This window comes from Heterodontus francisci, chromosome 25 (assembly GCF_036365525.1).
Source record: "Heterodontus francisci isolate sHetFra1 chromosome 25, sHetFra1.hap1, whole genome shotgun sequence".
Classification (NCBI taxonomy): Eukaryota; Metazoa; Chordata; class Chondrichthyes; order Heterodontiformes; family Heterodontidae; genus Heterodontus; species Heterodontus francisci.
In genome coordinates, this window is record NC_090395.1 from 31,372,651 (window position 1) to 31,395,167 (window position 22,517).

Sequence of the window (22,517 nt, forward strand, 5' to 3'; positions counted from 1 at the left end):
CACCGTTACCTCTGAAATCCCCGAAGGATCTATCCTTGGCCCCCTTCTGTTTCTCATCTGCATGCTGCCCCTCAGCAACATCAGTCAAAAATATGGCTTTAGTTTTCACATGTATCTAATGACACTCAGCTCTACCTCACCATCAACACCTCTCAACTCCTCCACTGTTGCTAAATTATCAGACTGCTTATCCGATATCCAGTACTGGATGAACAGAAATTTCCTTCAATTAAATATTAGGAAGACTGAAGCCATTGTTTTTGGTCCCCACTCCAAATTCTGTTACCTAGCTATCGTCTCCACTCCTGGCAATAGTCTAAGATTAAGCCAGTTTGTTCGCAACCTTGGTGTCACATTTAACCCTGAGATGAGTTTCCAACTTCATAATTGTGCCATCACTAAGATCGCCTATTTCCATCTTCGTATCATAACCCGACTTCGCCCCACTCTCAGCTCATCTGCTGCTGAAACCCTCATCAATGCCTACATTGCCTCCGGACTTGACTATTCCAACATACTCCTGGCTGGTCTCCCGCATTCTACTCTTTGTAATCTTGAGGGCATCCAAAACTCTGCTGCCTGTGTCTTAACTCGCACCAAGTCCTGTTCCCCTATCAACCCTATGCTTGCTGACCTACATTGGTTCCCAGTCAAGCAATGTCTTGATTTTAAAATTCTCATCCTTGTTTTCAAATCCCTCCATGGCCTCTCCCCTCCATATCTCTGTAATCTCCTCCAGCCCACAACTCTCCAAGATATCTGTGCTCCTCTAATTCTGTCCTCTTGAGCATTCCTGATTTTATTCCTGCCACCATTGGTGGCCACGCCTTCAGTTGCCTCTGCCCCAAGCTCTGGAATACCCTCCCTACCCCTCCCCATCTCTCTACCTTGCTTTCCACCTCATAGACGCTCCTTAAAATCTACTGCTTGGACCAAGCTTTTGGTCATCTGATCTAATATCTCCTTTTGTGGCTCAGTGTCATACGTTGTTTTATAATGCTTCTGTAAAGCGCTTTGGGACGTTTTATTACATTAAATGTGCTATATAAATATAAGTTGTTGTTATTTTCGACTGGCTCCCACCCAACAGCCAGCTAGATTGACTGCCTGGGCAGTGGGCGGGACTAGCAAGTAGCGGCGGGAGGCCGCAGCCAGCTGGGGGCTATGGGCAAAGGCAGAAGTTCTGAGCAGCGATTGAGGTTGGACTGGTGGATGAAGGCTTCCTTCTGAGGCCTGCGTGGAGCACTCCTGCTCCACTTGATCCTCAGGGAGTGCTAAAAGGATCTGATCTTCATATCTTTCCTTAGGGAATCAGCGCCTCCCACCTTGGATCTGCCACAGGAATTCAATATGGCCTCCAGGTTAAGTCACATCACTGATGATGTCATCAGGCTGCAATTTTTGAATTTTAATTAGTTCCCACTCTTCCTTCTGCAGGAACTTCATCGATAGACTGATTTGGGGTTGGGTTGCTCTAACTCCTTTTTTAATTCCACGCACCCCAACATCTCTCTCCTACCTGTTGGAGGTGGGGGATAAAATCAAGGCCAATACTTCAGATCAATGACCTGTGCTGTAGAGTATCTGGACTTTGAAAAAGGTTTCAGTAAAGCTCTGCAAAAATAAGGCAGTGGGTATCTGAAGTACAACATAGAAGTGATAACGAGCTGTCTGAGAGGAAGTATTGGGAATTATTTAGAGGATTGGTATTGCATAGAGTATCCTAGAGATCAGTGCAAGTGTCTCTGCTCTATGCACCTATGTCTCTACCTGGCATCAGAAATGTAGTGAAAGTTGGCCAGATTCACAGATGATACTAAACTGACGGTGGGAGAGGGATTGAATCTGATGAAACAGCCAAGGAAGACAGATATTGGTTGGCATCCTTCCATCTGTGAAATATGATGGACATGCAGCAAACAGTCTATTTAGGTGGGGTGTCTTCTCTTGGTGCAGCTTTGCTGATGGCTTTGAAGGCCAATTCTTCAGAGACAGGTTCTGCCACAAATACTGCATGTGAAGCTGCCATGAGTTGCTGTTTTTGACATTGGCACCTGTTGCCAAGCTTCTGTAGCAACTGGTCATCGTGGTATTGCACACCAGTCCACAGGATATGTTGCCATTTCCCTCTTTTGCCAGCTAGTGACTAACAAATGTGATAGTCAACATTTTGGGCCTTCATGTCATGCTTGCAAGCGTCCTTGAAGCAGAGCTTTGGGCGTCCCACTGGTCATCTGACCCTGGCTACCTCACCATACAGAAGGTCCTTGAGTATGCGACAGTCTTCCAGCCTGCTGATGTGTCCGATCTACCGAAGCCGCATCTGTTTGATAAGTGCCAACACACTTGGGAGCTCTGCCGTTGAGAGGACTGCCACATTTGTGATTTTGTCCTGACAGGATATACCCATAATGTGCCACAGACAGTAAAGATGGAAATTATTGAGTTTCTTTTCCTGGTAGTTGTAAGTCACCCACGTTTCACAGCCATACAGCAAGGTGCTGAGAACACAGGCCTTATAAAGCATCCGCTTGGTCATAAGGGTTAGCTTGGTGTTATCCCATGCACATTTCTCAAGTTGACCAGAGGTGGCAGCTGCTTTCCCTATGCGTGTATCGAGCTCTGCATCAAGGGACAGATTGTCTGTCGTCGTGGACCCAAGGTAGCAGAATTTGCTAACCACATCCAGTGGGGTGTTATTTAGTGTGATCAGGAGCAGAGATGCAACACCTTGTCCCATGACCATGGTTTTCTTGATGCTTATAGTCAAGGAGAACAGGTTACAGGCACGGGAGACACATTTCATGAGTCCTTTTAGCTGAGTTTCCATGTGAGGAAGACAGAACAGCCTAGAAAATGTTTGCAAGTAGGCAGAAATGTGAAAATCAATACAGATAAGTGCATGGTTTACATATTAGAAGAAAAGATGTGGGACGTGTTAATAATGGGATTAAGCTTTCACGAGGAGATGCTTAAATAGATTGGAGAGTGATAACACCAGCTGGGAGCCATTGCAAAGCAGCAATTAAAACAAGCAAATCATTAGAGATGGGAGCAGTGAAATCTGTAAGAATGGTCAGTAAAAGGGAATGTCAGACAAGAGATCCAAAAATTATGAAATTTAGAAATGCTTAGAAGATATCTCACCCATGAGAAGTCTCTGCCAAAGCTGAAGGGACCAACAAAAAGAAGAGAAAAGAAGCTCCATGTGTAGGCATGAGACTGGAGATAAATGGCAGGACAGCCAGCAACTAATCCTGTTTCACTTGGTTTGATGTGAGCAGTTCTCCCTTTTATGTTCTCTTCTAGCTCAAAGTACCTACCCACAATGCCTCTGGAAGGCTGCAGAAGCCGAGTGAGTTGATTCTTTGCTTGCCCTCTCAACAAGACAGTGTCCTGATCTATTACTCTGTAAAAGTGCATCCCATCAAATTAAGTTAATTAATCCCATTAACACAACATAATGTGCACTAAAATTAAGTTTTTAGTTCAAGCATGTAAATAAACAGATGGCTTATAGAAATCAATATCTCAGTACCAGCAGACTCTCTGTTTAACACCAGCACTCAAGCAAAGGGTTCTGTTGATGTTGTATTGTGAAAAGCAGTAGAATCCCGACCTCTTGGATAAGAGAAATCAGTTATAAGGAGAGCCTGGCAAAATTCAGGCTCCTCAACCTGAAAAACTAACAAAAGGGGGCCTCTTACAAATATATAAGATAGCAATGTTGCCTGCCTTTGATCATACCTCACCCCCTTCACCATTGAAATGCTTCTTAATTATACTTTCATCACCCCAGACTAAACTACTCCAGTTGTCTCCCTGCGCTACATGTGTTAAGATTAGAGATTCACAGGATAGATTATGGAATGTCACTTGTACCAAATCGCTTTCTTTACATTGCGAGGTAAGACTCCCAGTGAAGAGCACAGACTGGACAATTGGATGTGGAGGTCAGTATGTGCATTCACTGTGCTCTTGAATTTCTGGTCATTAATTTGAATGACCAGAAAATTAGGAGCACCACAAATTGGGTCCATTAATTTTCTGCACTCTTAATGCAGGGAACACAATTTGCTACCAAATTACCACAACTTTAGATTAAAAATCCCAGTTTCTGAAAGGATCAGCGTGCTAACGAATGATTTGCTTTAATAATGGGGTACTTTCCTCCATTCACTGATGGCAGTCAACAGATCCGCAAATATAATGCAGGAAGACCTATCTACTATTTAGAGTTGTTAGTGAAGGTAGTGAAATACATTCCAACAAATCACTTAATTCTTTTCAGATCAGAACATAATCATTTCCTCTTTAATTCCCACAACATTGACTTCAGTGATCACACTTTGAGAGAAATGCAGAGTCCCTTCTCCACTACCTCAATCCAGGTTACAGAAAATCACTTAAAGCGGCCATGTTTGACAGCCTCACTGGGAGCAGAGCCTGGTAGAACAAGGATATTATAACACAAAGAGTTTAGCAGATTTTATTTTGAGGTTCATGCTGCCAAAAAGTAGCAGCTAGGCTTAAAATCCAACCATGTCAAAACTTTGCCACTTTGATATAATTGGAGCCAAACTAACCCTGCAACAGATCACCGTTGGGTGATATTTGGGTTCTTTGCAATAGTGAAATGAAGATGAATGAATCTGAGTCATCTTTCACGTCACTGAACGTTGCTGCCTCCCATTTGGGATTCTAGAGGAGCCCAGGCTATTCATCGATAATACATGCATGTTATATAAATCTTCTGCTTTCTTTTCCAGATCCATACGTTAAGGTGTCTTTGCTGTGCGAAGGACGCCGGTTAAAAAAGAAGAAAACAACCATAAAGAAAAACACACTAAATCCTACTTACAATGAGGCAATTATCTTTGACATTCCTCCAGAGAACATGGACCAGGTCAGCCTGCTGATCTCAGTCATGGACTATGATCGGTGAGTACCAGAGTCCTTGTAGTATGAACTGACTCCACAAGACATGAGATACCACTTCAAATCAGCACAGGGGGAATTCTGAAAACAAATTGAAAAAATCCTGGTATAAGCTTTTATTTGACAATATGTGGCATGAGTGGGACACTGGGGAACAGAGAATAAGTGAATCTTAGAGTGAATTATTATTTTGGTAATCCATTGCAGTGAAAGTAAAAATCACCACTAGCATAGTTAATCTTCCTTTAATGTCCAATACTGTGGGTTTGTATGTGCATTCACACCCTATATACTGACAAGTCGAGGAAAATACCATTGCAGTTGCTGGCTCCACTGCAGTGTCAAAGACTGTTGCCAGTCTTCACTTGGCCCATCCCAATTGCTTGACCCCCTCTCACCTGATTAGCCCCCTGTCTCCTGGTTTCATCCTCCCTCCCTTCATATTTCCCCTTCCCTTCCGATCACCCTTCCCTCCTGATCAAACTCTCCTGATTGCTCCCTGCTCCCAATTGCACCACTTTCCTGAGTGTTCTTCCCCTTCCTGATCACTCTACTGTTTCCTGATACTTTCCCACTCTATTCCAATTTCTCCCCTCCCAATTGCACTCTCTCCTGATCATGCTCTCAATCACCTCACTCTCCTGATCACGGCCTCGTTCTTGTGATGGCTCCCACACCTCCTCCCGTCCCCGCCGATCGCTTTCATCTCCCTCTCCCGATCGCTTCCCCTCTCGCCCAATTGCCTACCTCCTCACTCCTGATCGCTTCCCCTCTCTCCCAATTGCGCCCACAAAAACCTCACTCTCCCGAGCACTTGCCCCCTTTCCCAGTTGCCTACTTATACTTTCTGAATTAACAGATAATGTAGTGGGTGTCCTATGTGTTTGCCTGTAAGCAATGAATCATGATCGGGGTTAATGTTCATAAAATATTACAGCGCAGCAGTAGACCATTTGTTCTGTCATGCCTGTGGCAGCTCCTTGAGCTATCCAACTAGTTGAACTCCCCCGCTCTTTCCCCATAACCCTGCAATATGTTTTTCCTTTTCAAGTATATATAAAACTCCCTTTTGAAAGTAAATGGAATATTACTTGTGATGCACTAAATCAATATGGCAGTATAAAGGTGCAGTGTTAGCTTACAAGAGACGTTGTCTACTTATGAAACTATTAACAAGCCATTTGCAGCAGTAAAAGTCATTGGAAAAAGCCTGTACTTTAACAATCGTAGTCCTGAAAATCAGTTCTTCCCATATTCACTCATAGTTAGGAACTAATAATACTTGAACTGTATCCAAATTGCCCGCTTGGGATTTGCATCACCAAAGCTTATCAATGTCTTGACTGGCACAAAACATGAAGTTAATTTATTGCCAAAAAAAAAAACTATCTTCCACTGCACAGTGCCATGGAGGTCAATTCATTTGGGTTTTTTCCCCCTTCAAATTTCCTCTTCTATTCTTAAAGGCACTAACTCAGGTTGGGTGCATCTGCACAAGCATTGGCTTCTCTCTGGTACATCAGGCAAATGCCATTCTTCAGTTATGACACCAGATTGTGCATATAAGTATTTGAGGTCAATCCGCTCCCCAAGCGACATCCACATACTTTCCAGCTCAATCTACTGGGGAGCAACCAGAAGTAGGAACTCTGGCTGATTTTACACCTTCCTAGCCCAGGAGCAATGAAGACAATAGTAATACCTCCTACTGCTGACGTTCTTGAGATCAGCTAGCTCAATATAGCCCCGATTCACATTGGGCATCCAGTTGCACACTGAGCCATCAGAGGAGGTCGGCTGTTTCCTTCTTGGCATGGGTTATATTTGGTCCATCTGTGGATAGTGGAAGGCGGACAAAGGAATACATGTTAATGAGTGTTTCCTTCCATTCATGATGGTCAGTGTTGGGCATAATGAGATCATCGGAGTGTGTCGTGTGGGCATCAATGCTGAAGGCCTGGGAAGGGACCACTGGAATGAGATGTTGGCATACCCGCGCAAGCCAATTGCACATTGGCACCCATTGGTGGAGGTAAGAGAATTTCAGGCTACTTTGTAGTAAATGTACAAAACATTCATGTCAATGAAATAAAAGCAAGATATTGCAGATGCTGGAAATCTGAAATAAAAAACAGAAAGTGCTGGAAATACTCAGTAGGTCAGGCAGCATTTGTGGAGAGAGAAGCAGAGTTAACATTACAGGTCAGTAACCCTTCTTCAGAACTGGCAGATATAAGAAATGTAAAAGATTTTAAGCAAGTAAAGCAGGGTGGGGCAAGAGATAACAAGAGAAAAGGTATTGATAGGAAAAGGTCACAGAATAGTTGACCAGAAGGTCATGGAGCAAAGACAAACAATATGTTAATGGTGTGCTGAAAGACATAGCATTAGTACAGATAGGGTGTTAATGGACTGAACAGCCACAAGCACAAACGTGAAAAAAAAACAGTGGGTAGGCACCGTAGAAACAAATTAAACAAACTAAAATAAAATAAACACAAAAAAGAAAAAAAAAAAGAAAAAAATAACTAAAGATAAAAGTAGATTGGGGGCCTGTCATGCTCTGAAATTATTGAACTCAATGTTCAGTCCAGCAGTAAAATAAAAGCAAAATACTGCAGATGCTAGAAATCTGAAATAAAAACAAGAACAAGTATTTCCAGCATTTCTTGTTTTCAGTTCAGTCCGGCAGGCTGTAGTGTGCCTAATCAGTAAATGAGATGCTGTTCCTCGAGCTTGCGTTGATGTTCACTGGAACACTGCAGCAATCCCAGGACAGAGATGTGAGCATGAGAGCAGGGGGCCGTGTTGAAATGGCCAGCAACCGGAAGCTCAGGGTCATGCTTTTGGATTGAGCGGAGGTGTTCCGCAAAGTGGTCACACAGTCTTCGTTTGTCCCCTACATTGGGGAGACCACATTGTGAGTAGCGAATACAGTATACTACATTGAAAGAAGTACAAGTAAATCATTGCTTCACCTGAAAGGAGTGTTTGGGGCCTTGGATAGTGAGGAGAGAGGAGGTAAATGGGCTTCCAGTTGCTAGCCATTTCAACACACCCCCCTGCTCTCATGCTTACATTTCTGTCCTGGGAATGCTGCAGTGTTCCAGTGAACATCAACACAAGCTCGAGGAACAGCATCTCATTTACCGATTAGGCACACTACAGCCTGCCGAACTGAACATTGAGTTCAATAATTTCAGAGCATGACGGGCCCCCCATTTTACTTTTATCTTTAGTTATTTTTTCTTTTTTCTTTTATTTTTTGTGTTTATTTTATTTTAGTTTGTTCGGTTTGTTTCTACTGTGTCTAAGGACTGCTTTTTTTCGTGTTTGTGCTTGTGGCTGTTCAGTTTTCAGTCCATTAACACCCTATCTGTACTAATGCTATGTCTTTCAGTGCACCACTAACATATTGTTTGTCTTTGCTCCGTGACCTTCTGATCAGCTATTCTGTGACCTTGCCCTATCAATACCTTCTCTCTTGTTATCTCTTGCCCCACCTTGCTTTACTTGCTTAAAATCTTTTACATTTCTTATATCTGCCAGTTCTGAAGAAGGGTCACTGACCTGTAACGTTACTCTGATTCTCTCTCCACAGATGCTGCTAGACCTGCTGAGTATTTCCAGCACTTTCTGTTTTTAATTCATGTCAATGATATATGCTTCAGAGATATTGAATCATTATCCTTTATACATAGTCTTACAATTGAATACAAACTAGTTATAAATAATGATTCATGAAATACTATTGTAGAGATATATGGATTTCAGTAAGGCGTTTGATAAGGTTCCCCACGGTAGGCTATTGCAGAAAATACGGAAGTATGGGGTTGAAGGCGATTTAGAGCTTTGGATCAGAAATTGGCTAGCTGAAAGAAGACAGAGGGTGGTGGTTGATGGCAAATGTTCATCCTGGAGTTTAGTTACTAGTGGTGTACCGCAAGGATCTGTTTTGGGGCCACTGCTGTTTGTCATTTTTATAAATGACCTGGAAGAGGGTGTAGAAGGGTGGGTTAGTAAATTTGCAGATGACACTAAGGTCGGTGGAGTTGTGGATAGTGCCGAAGGATGTTGTAGGGTACAGAGAGACATAGATAGGCTGCAGAGCTGGGCTGAGAGATGGCAAATGGAGTTTAATGCGGAAAAGTGTGAGGTGATTCACTTTGGAAGGAGTAACAGGAATGCAGAGTACTGGGCTAATGGGAAGATTCTTGGTAGTGTAGATGAACAGAGAGATCTTGGTGTCCAGGTGCATAAATCCCTGAAGGTTGCTAACCAGGTTAATAGGGCTGTTAAGAAGGCATATGGTGTGTTAGCTTTTATTAGTAGGGGGGTCGAGTTTCGGAGCCACGAGGTCATGCTGCAGCTGTACAAAACTCTGGTGAGACCGCACCTGGAGTATTGCGTGCAGTTCTGGTCACCGCATTATAGGAAGGATGTGGAAGCTATGGAAAGGGTGCAGAGGAGATTTACTAGGATGTTGCCTGGTATGGAGGGAAGGTCTTACGAGGAAAGGCTGAGGGACTTGAGGTTGTTTTCATTGGAGAGAAGGAGGAGGAGAGGTGACTTAATAGAGACATATAAGATAATCAGAGGGTTAGATAGGGTGGATAGTGAGCGTCTTTTTCCTCGGATGGTGATGGCAAACACGAGGGGACATAGCTTCAAGTTGAGGGGTGATAGATATAGGACAGATGTGAGAGGTAGTTTCTTTACTCAAAGAGTAGTAAGGGCGTGGAACGCCCTGCCTGCAGCAGTAGTAGATTCGCCAACTTTAAGGGCATTTAAGTGGACATTGGATAGACACATGGATGAAAATGGAATAGTGTAGGTCAGATGGTTTCACAGGTCGGCGCAACATCGAGGGCCGAAGGGCCTGTACTGCGCTGTAATGTTCTAATTCTAAAAAGAGATAATAAAGGGACATGTTATTTGGTTTAATCTGGCTGGTGTATAGCACCATGTAGAAATGTTAATGAGAGGACTCTGCCAGACAGGTGGTATAGTATGAGTCTTCTGAGACTGCTGCAGCAACTAAAAAGCATGTAAACTGATAGATAGTTTGCTTCTGCATAAATGTGAAGTAACAACAGGGTTATTATCGCCCCAAATAATACACACAAATCCAAGACTCTAATTAGGTGTCCAATCTATTCATTTCCAAGTGATTCACAGAACCCTGTAACTAATCCAGTTACTGAATGGTCTAGAATGAAGAGAAGTAGAAGCATGATTAAGAGTAAAAGATTTAGGATAGACAGCAGGTTATGAGGCTTTGGAATGCAATTCCCAAGCTAGTGGTTGGGGCAGAGCTCAGGTCCACTTTTAAGAATAGGTTTGATAGATGATTGAAGGAAATGGGAAATAAAGGGATATTGGAGCAGGTAAATGCATGGAATTAGGACTATTGTTTGTGTACAGGATAAACACCAACACCAACTGGTTGGGTGTGTTATAATTTCTGTCTAATTGCTTGTAATTATTGTATTGTTTTATATTTGTGTTTGGCTTTCTCAGTAGCAGGTTTCATTTCCAAAATGTTTACAGCATAGTTTTATTAATAATGGCTTTTTCTTTCTAATGAGTAGCCTCAAAATATGAATAATGAATCTACCTGAACTCTGCTAATCTGAGAATAATTAAAAAATATAAGAACAACATTCTTATATGGATTTCCAACTGATTACCTTAATAAAGTGGAACAAATCCTTCTAATTAAATACTAAACACATCAGACTTTGAGTTCATTACTGAGTGCAGTGGCTGTCTACTAGGTTCAATAATGCTTATTATGCTTGCCTAAAACCAACAAAATCTAAATTACTTCAGAGGATGATAAGGCTACTGGATCCAACATGCATAACTCTCTTTGATTTGATTCTGCTTCTCAATGCCTAAACCACATAAAGTTCTGCCTTTCCCCCCACCCCTCTTTTCCTGTAATTGTGTTTAATAAAAGAGGTTACATTTACCTCATACATACCTTTTACTTTCTTAGATACCTTCATATGGCCTGTTCTAGTTGACGCCTTTCCAGGCTGTAAAGCCCAAGTTTGTCCTATTTCTCCTCATAACTCAGTCCTGTCACACCAGGTATCAGACTCGTGGCTCTTATCTGAACTTATGAATCTCATACTTGAACGTCTCATTTCCAGTTTCAGTTCCCAAAACTGGATACAGTGCTGCCTAGGAATGACAACTCTGGTTGGACGTTGTCATAGGAATATAGGAACATTTAGGCCCTCAAACCTGTTCCACCATTCAATGAGATCATGGCCGATCTGTGTCCTAACTCTATATACCCACCTTTTCCCCATAAGCTTCAATACCTTTGGAGAACAAAAATCTATTAATCACATATTTAAAATTTACAACTGATCCAGCATCAATTGCTGTTTACAGAAGCAAGTTCCAAACTTCTGCCACCCTTTGTGTAGAAATGTTTCCTAATTTCATTCCTGAAACGTCTGGCTCTAGTTTTTAAACTATGCGCTCTAGTCCCAGAAATAGCATTGCTCCATCTAGCCTATCTGTCCCCCTTAATATTTTGAAATCTTCAATCAAATCACCCCTTAACCTTCTAAATTTCAGGGATTCACAATTCACAATAAATCCTATATTGTGTAATCTGTCCTTGTAATTTAACCCTTGGAATCCAGGAATGATTCTGGTAAACCTATGCTGCACCCCGTTCAAGGCCAATATATACATCCTAAGGCATGGTGCCCAGACATCTAACCTGGGCTTTGTATAGCTGAAGTATGATTTCTACCCCCTTCTAGTCCTCTAGGCATGAAGGTCGGTCATACACTAGGCTTTTGTTTAGTTTTTTGCCTGTCCATGTCATTTTAATAATCTACGTACATGGACTCCCAAGTCTCTTTGGGCCTCCACTGCTTCTAGATTTTCACTAGTAGAAAGTAATCTGATCTATGCTTTGTAGTTCCAAAGTGGATGGCCTCACACTTGCCTACACTGAAATCCATTTTTGTCCATTTACTTAATTTATCAATATCTCTTTGTAATGTTACACTTCCGTCTAAACTGTTTACAATGCTGCCTCTCTTTCTGTCATCGGAAAACTTGGATATGTGGCTCTCTATCCCGCCATCTAAACCATTAATAAGTACAATGAATAGTTGAGGCCCCAATACAGATCCTTGTGGGACACCACCAGTCACAATCCTATTATCCCTACTATTATCCTATTATTCCAGATAGAATCTGTTCTAAAGGAGGTGATAACTGGACACTTAGAAAATAATGGTGGGATTGGGTAGAGTCAACATGGATTAATGAAAGGGAAATCATGTTTGACAAACCTGTTGGGAGTTTTTTGAGGATGTAACTAGCAGAATAGATAAGGGGGAACCTGTGGATGTGGTGTATTTGGATTTTCAGAAGGCTTTCGATAAGGTCCCACACAAGAGGTTAATAAACAAAATTAGGGCACATAGGATTGGGATAATATACTGGCATGGGTTAACGGACAGAAAACAGACAGTAGGAATAAGCTGTCATTCTCAGGTTGGCAGGCTGTGACTAGTGGAGTACAACAAGGATCAGTGCTTTGGGACCCCAGCTATTCACAATCTATATCAATGATTTGGATGTGGGGACCAAATTTGCTGATGACACAAAACTAGGTGGGAATGTGATTTGTGTGGAGGGTGCAAAGAGGCTTCAAGGGGATTCAGAAAGACTGGGCAGGACGATAGCAGATGGAATATAATGTGGAAAAATGTGAAGTTATCCACTTTGGTTGGAAAAACAGAAATGCAGAGTATTTCTTAAATGGCATGAGATTGACAAATGTTGATGTCCAAAGGGTCCTGGGTGTCCTTGTTCATGAGTCACATGTTAGCTTTCATGCAGGTGCAGCAAGCAATTGGGAAGGTAAATGGTATGTTGGTCTTTATTGCAAGAGGATTTGAGTACAGGAGTAAAGATGTCTTGCTGTAATTGCATAGAGCCTTGGGGGGGCCGCGCCTGGAGTATTGTGTACAGTTTTGATCTCCTTACCTAAGGAAGGATATACTAGCCATACAGAAAATGCAACAAAAGTTCACCAGACTGATCCCTGGAGTGGCGGGATTGTCCTATGAGGAGAGATTGAGAAGGGGCCTATAATCTCTAGAATTTAGAAGAATGAGAGGTGATCTCATTGAAATATACAAAATTCTTACAGGGCTCAACAGGGTAGATGCAGGAAGGATGTTTCCTCTGACTGGGGGGTCTAGAACCAGGGTATGCAGTCTCAGAATAAGGGGTAGGCCATACAGGACTGAGATGGGGAGGAATTTCTTCACTCAGAGGTTGCTGAATCTTTCGAATTCTTTACCCCAGAGGGTGGTGGAGACTCAGTCATTGAGTATATTTAAGACAGAGATCGATAGATTTCTAGATATTAAAGGCATCAAGGGTTATGGAGAGAGTGCAGGAAAATGGTGTTGAGGTAGAAGATAAGCCATAATCTAGTTGAATGGTGGAGCAGACTTGAGGTGCCGAATGGCCTACTCCTGCTCCTAGTTCCTATGTTCATATGTCCTACTCTCTATATCCTGCTGTTCAACCAATCTCATCACCAGATCAACAATTTGCCCTCAATTTCATGAGCTTCAAATTTAGCTAACAGTCTCTTCTGACAGATTTATCAAATACTTTCTGGAAGTCCATATTAATAACATCCATAGACATTCCCTCTTCAACTACTTTAGTCACATCTTCAAAAAATTCAATCAGCTTATTGGGCATGACCTACCTTTACAAATCAGCTGGCTATCTCTGATCAGCTGAAAATTTTCAAGGTGTTCAGTTACTCTATCCTTAGTTATGGACTCTAGTAATTTCCCAACAACAAATGTTAGGTTCACAGTTCTTCAATTTCTTGGTTTCCCTCTTGTTATTCTCAAATAGCGGAGTGACATGTGCAATTTTCCAATCTAAAGGAATAGTTCCTGATTCGAGAGAACTTTGGAAGATTATAGCTAGGGCTTCTGCAATATTCTCACCTACTTCCTCTAAAATACTGAAATTAAAACCACAAGATCCCGGAGATTTGACCCTCTGTAGTGTCTTTATTTTCTACATTACCTGTTATTTTTCTTACTTTAATTGTGGTGAGTCCCCATTCCTGATTCAGTATTAGTTTCCCTGGGATGTCTGGAAAACTATTCTCCTCTACTCTAAATATCAGTGAAAAGTAATGATTTAATCTGTCTGCCATTTCCTCATTTTCATTTATATCATAATTGTCAGTTTTTAAGGGGCCCACATTGCTCTTCACCACTCCCTTTTTCCTAATATAATTATAAAAGTTTTTTGTTATCCCTTGAAAGTTTCTTTTTTGTACTCCCTTTTTGGAGCTTTTACTCTCTGTTTTATCACCTTTTTCTGTTTTTTGCATCTCTCACAGCCGCCAGGATCTGTGCTATTTTTTGCAATCTTGTATAATTTTTCATTCAGTTTTGTTGTCTTTTACCTATTCAGTCGTCTATAGCTTTTTTGTCATGTAGAGCTCTTGCCCCTTAAGGGTATAAACTGGTTCTGTATCATGTTAAGCTATTTTTTGAGCATCTCCAACAGACCCATTAATAGATTTGGCCACTTTACTGTGGACAGCCTCTGTATCATTCCATTGAAAACAGCCTTACCTAAATCTAGACTCTTAGTAGCTGTTTTGCATTTCTCCTTTTCAAACATAACATTGAAGTCAATCATATAGAATCATAGGAAGTTTAAGGCACAGAAAGAGGCCACTTGGCCTATCGTGTCTGTACCAGACGAAAAATTATCCATCAGTTCTAATGCCACCTTCCAGCATTTGGTCTGTAGCCCTGCAGATTACGGCACTTGAGGTGCATATCCAGACTCCTTTTGAATGAGTTGAGGGTTTCTGCCTCAACTACCCTTCCAGGCAGTGAGTTCCAGACCCCACCACCCTCTGGGCAAAAAAGCTTTTCCTTATCTCCCCTCTGATCTTTCTACCAATCACTTTAAATCTATGCCCCCTAGTCACTGACCTCTCTGCTAAAATGAATAGGCCCTTCACCTCCACTCTATCCAGGCCCCTCAAAATGTTTTACATTTCAATCAGATCTACCCCCAGCTTTCTTTGTTCCAAGGAGAACAACCCCAATATTATGGGCATTGTTACATAAGTATTATATGCCATTAGGCCATCAACTGCTTATTATTAATTCTGATATGGCCTGCCCCCTTGTTGGTTTTAGGATATATTGTTGCAGAAATCTATCCCAAGCACACTCAAGAAATTCACTAGCTTTCTGACATGTGTTAGTCTGTTTATCCCAATCTATATAGAAGTCAAAACCCCTTACTATCACAACCCTGCCTTTGCTATATGCTGGGAGATATGACTCTTTAATTCCTCTGTTAGGTGCCTCTGCTACATATAGTTCTAGAATTGTCACATGCTTCAGGGTTGACTGAACATACATCAATCATGGTGCAACAGATTTGATTATGGAACTGCATCAATTAAACCATTGCCTGCAGTGCATCTGGGACACCAACCGTATGTTTGCTGAACGAGCTTTGTTCTTTTTCTAAACATGACCACAGAGATCTGTGTCCCAAGACCCTCCCACCGAGGGTAGATGTCTCTTGACCTTGCAGACAACAACATTTGACTTTACAGACAACATTTGACATCTCATGTTCCAACCCAGCTCCATGTGTCCATTCATGCTTGCACTTTTCTCTGTATGCTCCTCTGAGACTCATGAACTACTCTGCTCACTATGTGGGTGTCTCTGTGCTGGTGCTTAGGAGGGAAGAGGGTGATTGATGGTATGTGTAAAGAGTTGATGGTAGGACTTGAATAGGGAGCCATGGTCCTCTTGCTGCTCCTCTTCTGCTTGTTGGTGTGGTACACCTGGAAGGACACAAAGAGGAGAGGTAAGCTGCACATTGGCCATTTCACTTGCAGTATATCATAAGAAGTTCAAAATGTTTAGTTGTTGGTGGTTTCTCTATCCCCAGTGTGAAATGGTGGAAGAATTCTCAGGTTGATTAACAATCTGACAGGCTGCGATGCAAACACAGCTTCTGTGCTTGTAACCATTTTTACACCAATCAATTGTCTTACACAGCAGGAGGATCCACCCACACCCATCGACTCAATTATCCCGCTGGATGTCAAACCAGAATTTAGAGTCGGAGCACTGGTCTCTGCATGTCAGGACTGTCTGGAGTAGGGTTTGAACCCTACACCTCTAGGTTCTGAGACAGGAATGCTCCCATTTATCCTAAGGTTTACTCCAAAGTATTTAACACTGAGAGATTATATGTATCCTGAGAGCTGAAGAGAAATAAGATGATAAATTGAACGATCGAACTGCATCTGCCACCACTACTTACATCTCCCCATCTCCCACTCCTTTCCCATTTGCCACCCAAGAGTTCTCAAGCTTCCTGCTTGTATTTGGTGAGAAGTCAAAGGTTGGGGGCCACAGTTTGTTGTTGTTCTCTGACATTGGTTCTGGGTCACTTCCTTTTTAAAGATTAAGGTAAATAGCGTGAAACTCCCCTATCATATGGAATGTAAGCTAAGTGCCAGTAAGCATTCTTGAATGCAGAGGTGGGAGGGGGGTGATGACAGATGCAGGAAATGAGCAACTACATATCCTGAGGCTTTTAATGCTTCCCCTTTGTCTTAGGCTGTGGGTGAAGGCACACTTGCAGGGGAAGGAAGCGGTTGTGAAGGGTATAGTGGTACCTCCTGCACATTGCTGGTAAGTTGTGGGTGGTATTCAATATTGTGAGGGCAAGAGGGCGGGAAATGAAAAACTTGTCTTGTTTATGACAGTGCATTATTATATTGTCTTCTCATACCTTGGCTGTCCTGGTGAGGTCACTGAACTTCTTCCGGCACTGAGTTATCACATGGGGTTTATGTAGGTGGCACTGACTACCAAGACATCCTCCTTCCACTGTGCCTGGAACTTATCTTTCATTGGCCTTCTTCCCTCTGCTCCAAATATTTTCTCAGAGGATTCCTGAATACTGCTGTACCATTTAGAGACACTATTATTTTGTTTCACTATTTGGAATACTTTCTCCCAAATTTTAAATTCTTGGCCTATTCCTTTAAGCTGCTGCAGCCTCTTAAATGCTGCAGTGGTGTCAGATTTCCTGGCCTACCAGAGGTGAGCTCCCAATATATAGTGCAGATAGTGCTGGGAGTCTGCTTTCATTCTGATGAGTTTGGCTCCACAAAGTTCAGCGGCGGCAGAGCAAGATTATGCCAATGACTGAAAGTTCTACCCCAAATACGTTTGGCAGAGAGCCTACTGAATTGGAAACTCCAGCCTAAAGTTGGTGACATTGACCCTTTATAAACAAATACTGCAGAATATGCCCATGCAGTGGCATTATGCAAAGAAACCCCTTATTTTTTTAAATGTTAATTTGTAACTTTGCTTTGTTTAAAACCGAAATGAAGCCATGAGGTGGCTGCATGGCAGCCATCTTTGTTCTGTGGCTGAAACCTAACATTTGGGACGCACCTGGTGGAACATCATAATTCCTCAGCCCCAGAAACAGGTATCCTAATCACAGCGAGCCTATGTGTGAGATTTTAAAGAAGGCACATTTGTTCAATGACTACTTGATTGTGGCCCTTGGGGGCTAGAGGTTTCTCGATAATATTATAAATATGCCAAACGGACGCCATAAATTTAGGCTGATATTTGTTCATTATTGTCATGAAAAATGTGTTATTTCGACTTTGAACTTCTATGCTATTATACTGTTTGTTCTTGGATGAACTGTACATTTCTTTCAGTTAAACATTGAGAAGACTGAAGCAATAGTCTTTAGCTCCCTCCACAAATTATGATCCTTCAGCATTGACTGTGTCCCCCTCCCATTCAGACTCAATTAGACTGTTTGCAACCTCAACATCCTGTTCAAACCTGAGCTGCATTTCTGACCTTATATCTTCTCCATCACAAAAAACACCTCCTGCCACTTCCTTAACATTGCCTGCCTCAGCCCATCCACTGCTGAACCCTGCCACATGCCATTATCACATAGACTCAATTACTACATTGCTGTCCTTGCCAGCAACCAATCCCATCTTCCACAGGCTCGTTTTACCTAAACTCTGCTGCCCCTAGCCTATCCTGTACCACCTCCTGCTTTCCCATCACCTCATCTTCATTGGGATATAGGGTCCTTTGTCCTCCAATACTCAAATGAAAATTCTTCTTGTTGTCTTCAAGTCTTCCTTGGCCTTATGCCCACTATCTCATGAACCTCATCCCCCCTTCCAAAAGTCTCCGTTAATCAAATGCTGGCCTGGTACATATTCCTCCCTTCTTCTGCATTAGGTCTCACTCTTTGTCATTGCCTCTCTAAACATTTCCACCTTACTCTCCTCCTTTGAGATCCTCAGGAAAGTTGTTGGTCACTCCTCCGAATCTCTCCTTTGGCTCAGCATCTATTCTCCATACATCTTCTGTGAGGCACCTGTAGACATCATTGTTGTGTTGAAGCTGATCTATGAATGCAAGTTGTTGTTCAATAAGTGAGTAACACAAGGGTTTTCTACCTTTTCTTTTCAGTGGCAAGGCCGCACTGCCAGCTTTGACAGCCAAGGGTCCTGCCCATCTCCTAAACCTCCATCAACACCATGAATCCCAATGCAGAGAGATTCTGTGGATCCTTCAGTGTTCTGAACATAATGTAATGTCAGTAGTTCAGTCTCTTTCCTCACAGGAAAACTACATTATACTCTGCAAAATGGATACAAGTGTCACGGAGATAGCTTGAACCTGCTTGGATAGAAAGCAAAATCCAAAAATTGTCTAACTTTCAGAAGTTGTGCAAGAAGGAGACAGGATTTATATTGTGGAACCAGACCGCAGGTGTAAATAAGGGGGAGGCACAAGGGGACACTGTGTTCTGCACTAGGGAGAGAAATGGAACCAAATGTTGTCGGTTCCATGTGAAATTTAATTCATCTGTATCAGCAGCTTAAACCAACACACAGGTTTGAGTAACATGCCAGAAAAACTTGCATTATTTGTGTTTTCCTTGTCATGTCGTCAAATATAATTTCTCAGTTCAATTAAAAACCAAATTATAGACTTATCATGGATCAAAACTCGCAATAGTTTAGCAACCTCAGGCTATCAAGATATTAGTCAGGCAGTTACATTTTCAGTGTTTTTATTGTGTAGAAAGGATTATTGCTGTACTAAACAATCACTTTAATTTTCATTTGACAAAATCATGCTTAAAAATTGATGCTTTACCATGTACATCAAAGAAAGCAAAAAATGGTTTTGGGCTCCCAAATACTTTAGCAGGCTACTGAAATTGATGAACACTTGGGCTCTTATGAATAAACAAATATAGCTATGGGCCTGACAAAATTGTTGAATCAGTTAATAATTGGAGGTATGTTTCTTCAGGGTTTTCTATGGTCCTCACCTCCATCCTCCTCTTCCCCACCCCCAATTAAGATGGAATGTTCTGCTGCACTCTATTCTTTGTGGTGACACTTTGGCCAATGAGAATGGGGGAGTTTGTGCATTGGTTGAGGTCAGGACTTAAACCCACAGCACCCTGCCATTGGAGATAAAGACTCATGTCCTCAAGGTTAAGTGCAAGGGGAATGGTAGGGATAATGTACAAACATTTAAGTCTCCAACGCTTTGTTTTGAATCTAACTCGAGCAAGCTGGATTGAAAGTGTTCCCTTTGTATTGATTAGAGCACTTTTAAATCTAGATTTGTGGAAAAAAAAAACACAAATATTATAGTGTTGTGATGCTTGGGTTCAAATTAGATGCTTAACTTTTTTTTATCCGAAATCTGTCAAAGTATGTAGGGTTATAAATGAAAGATGCAAAACTTGTTCAGATCCTTCTGAAACTACTTCAGATGTAATGCACCCTTCAAAAAAGAAGTCTATTCACTGTTAACTCATTAATATTTATTCTCCTATTTAAAAATACAGTAGCGAATCCAAAAATCTGTTAGCCAGTCACATCTCAGCTCAACCACTATCTCACCAAAACTATTTCTTGCTGGAAAAACTTAATTAAATTCTCTAAATCAACCATTCCAATATCTGGCTTACATTGACTGTCTTTTTGGAAACTACAGTAGAAGTGAGTTGGTTTCCCTTCACTGCCTGTGAACCAAAAAAAAAGAAAGCAGGTTCCATTCACAGCACAGGCTTGTAATGCTCTGCAGTGAGGTTTTTTTTTGTGTTTTCTTTTCTTGCTTCACTTGTTGAATCAAAGCCCAAATCTGACATTTTAGGAGACAAAATGAAAAGAAGAAATGCTGGAAATACTCAGCAGGTCTGGCAGCATCTGTGGAGAGAGAAGCAGAGTTAACATTTCAGGTCAGTCACCCGTCTTCAGAACTAGCAGATATTAGAAATGTGAAATTCTGAAGAAGGGTCACTGACCTGAAACGTTAACTTTGCTTCTCTCTCAACAGATGCTGCCAGACCTGCTGAGTACTTCTAGCATTTTTTCTTTTTATTTCAGATTTCCAGCATCCACAGTATTTTACTTTTACTTTAGAAGACAATGCAGGTTTACAACAGAACAGCAGGCAAGGCCCCTATTGCATTTAGACATAAATCCTCTTCTAAAATGTGCAGTTCGTACAAATTGTTTACACCCACATGTGATGTGTATTGGAGGTTAGTACGAACCTAATCATTTTTAAATTTAAGTTTTACCTTTGATTCTGCTGCTCTTGGTATGGACTGCATCAAATGGGAGAGCCTACTTGGAAACAACACCATGACTGGAAGATTACAGGCGAAGGTGAGCAGTTTTCCCACTGTGCAAGACTAGAAGAGGCTGGTCAGTAGAGTTGTGCCCAGGGTCAACAAAATGGGGAAAGCTTCCCTTAAATCTTCTCACTCAGAGGACAATGGGAAGTGCTAAGTAGGAATATCAGTCTTACAGTAGGGATTCTATTGAGGCAAAGTAGAAGCAGCTTTGGCTTGCATTAACCATATTATATAACCAACTTGGAGTAGTTAACAGTGACAGGAAGTACAAGAAGTGAAACTGTTCTGTTCTCTATCACAAGCATCCTTTCCTTGATGAGAGCAATATTCATTCATGAAATATGTTTAACATAAATAAACAACTGGCAGACTGCCACCAGATTTATCTGACACACAAACAGAAGTCATTAATACTAATTTCAAACTTCTGCACAGGCTTCATTTGTTACCAGCAACTGTATACCATTTGATGATGTATTTCACAAATTTTGGTCATGTTGCAATAGTTATCATATAGTGCACAACATCATTATTTTAGGAAATAGCACAACTCAACAGTCTAAGAAGTAAAGGTGACAGTATTGGTATTTACTGGTCAGTCTAGCAACTATAGGACTGAGCTTGAGGCTGTCAATAAGGCCCACTCTTGAGCGATAGTTAAACTTTCATTCCACTCAGGGAGCATTGATGATCGTGCTCATGAAGATATCTTAGAGGTAGACTTTTCCATTTACCCTCCTGTATGGAAAAGTGTGATGATGAATTAGGAAGCATTTTTTACATGATTAATTTGGTAATTCTTCAGATGTGTAAATTATAAACATATGCTTTCTCAACAGTGACAGTAGAGTTTCCTTGTCTTTTGCTTTCTTTGAAACTGAGCAAATTTGAGGTCTGCATATGATGCCAAACAGATATTGCTATGGTAACAGACCTCTGAACAACCAATACAAGCAGTCTCCAAGATTAAGAGGGTGGAGGGGGAGTTGGTCGAATTTTGAACACAGAATTTCAGGATAATGATGCCAGTAAGGAAGAATATCAGAGATTTAGCAGCATGTAAACTGCTGTGTTGCCTTTACCATTCAAACCTTTCCTTTCAGAAGCTAAAGTTATAACAAGTTGACACAAATTGTTTTTGAACAAGTGAAAAATTGAGAGATCAAGTGAGCTCAGAAGCGAGTTGGGTATTTGGGAATTTGGCTGAGCCTTGACCATGTGGTGTTCAGTTTTCACCCATAATTCATTGCAGAGTCTCCCGGTTGCTTCAGGTCTTCAGACCAAAATGTGACTGTTCAGATACCTTCATTCGAAGAAAATCTTGATAACCTGAAGCACTCACGTCTGCTGGCAATGATTAGACTCATTATGAGCTCGTGTCTTTTGTACTTAAAATTAACAAAAAACTGGAGGTAGAGGCTATGTTATTGATTAGAAGTGTCTAAATATTCATTCTGATGCATTGGAATAACCCGTTTTGTATTGTGCAGTACAATGCCGCAAAACCAGCTGAGAACTTAATTTGCATAGTTCTAAAGACACAGTCACACTCCACTAATCAAACCATCTTCAGACTTCTGTTGGAAGCAAAATATCATAATGAGATTTACCTCAATCACTAACTCAACTGGTTGAATTAACAGTGTGACTGTAAGGTTTCCAGATGTCCATTAACATTACCCAGTTTGTTCTAAATGAGATGTTTGTTTCTGGATAATGCTCAATATTTCCACCAAATGCGTAGAAAATAATGATGCATTCCTGCAGCCTAAGTATTGACTCTAACACAGGCA

At 41.5% G+C, this 22,517-nt stretch overlaps 1 protein-coding gene across 1 annotated transcript in view; it reads left to right on the forward strand.

The window, feature by feature from the left end:
• LOC137384071 (synaptotagmin-6-like) overlaps positions 1–18,602 on the forward strand; it is a 324,396-nt gene extending 305,794 nt beyond the window's left edge. Inside the window, exons 8-10 of the mRNA XM_068057646.1 lie at positions 4,770–4,941; positions 6,841–6,970; positions 18,531–18,602. Coding sequence (XP_067913747.1) covers positions 4,770–4,941; positions 6,841–6,970; positions 18,531–18,602 — 374 coding nt within the window. The remainder of the gene's footprint in view (positions 1–4,769; positions 4,942–6,840; positions 6,971–18,530) is intronic.
• The last annotated feature ends 3,915 nt before the right edge of the window (positions 18,603–22,517 follow it).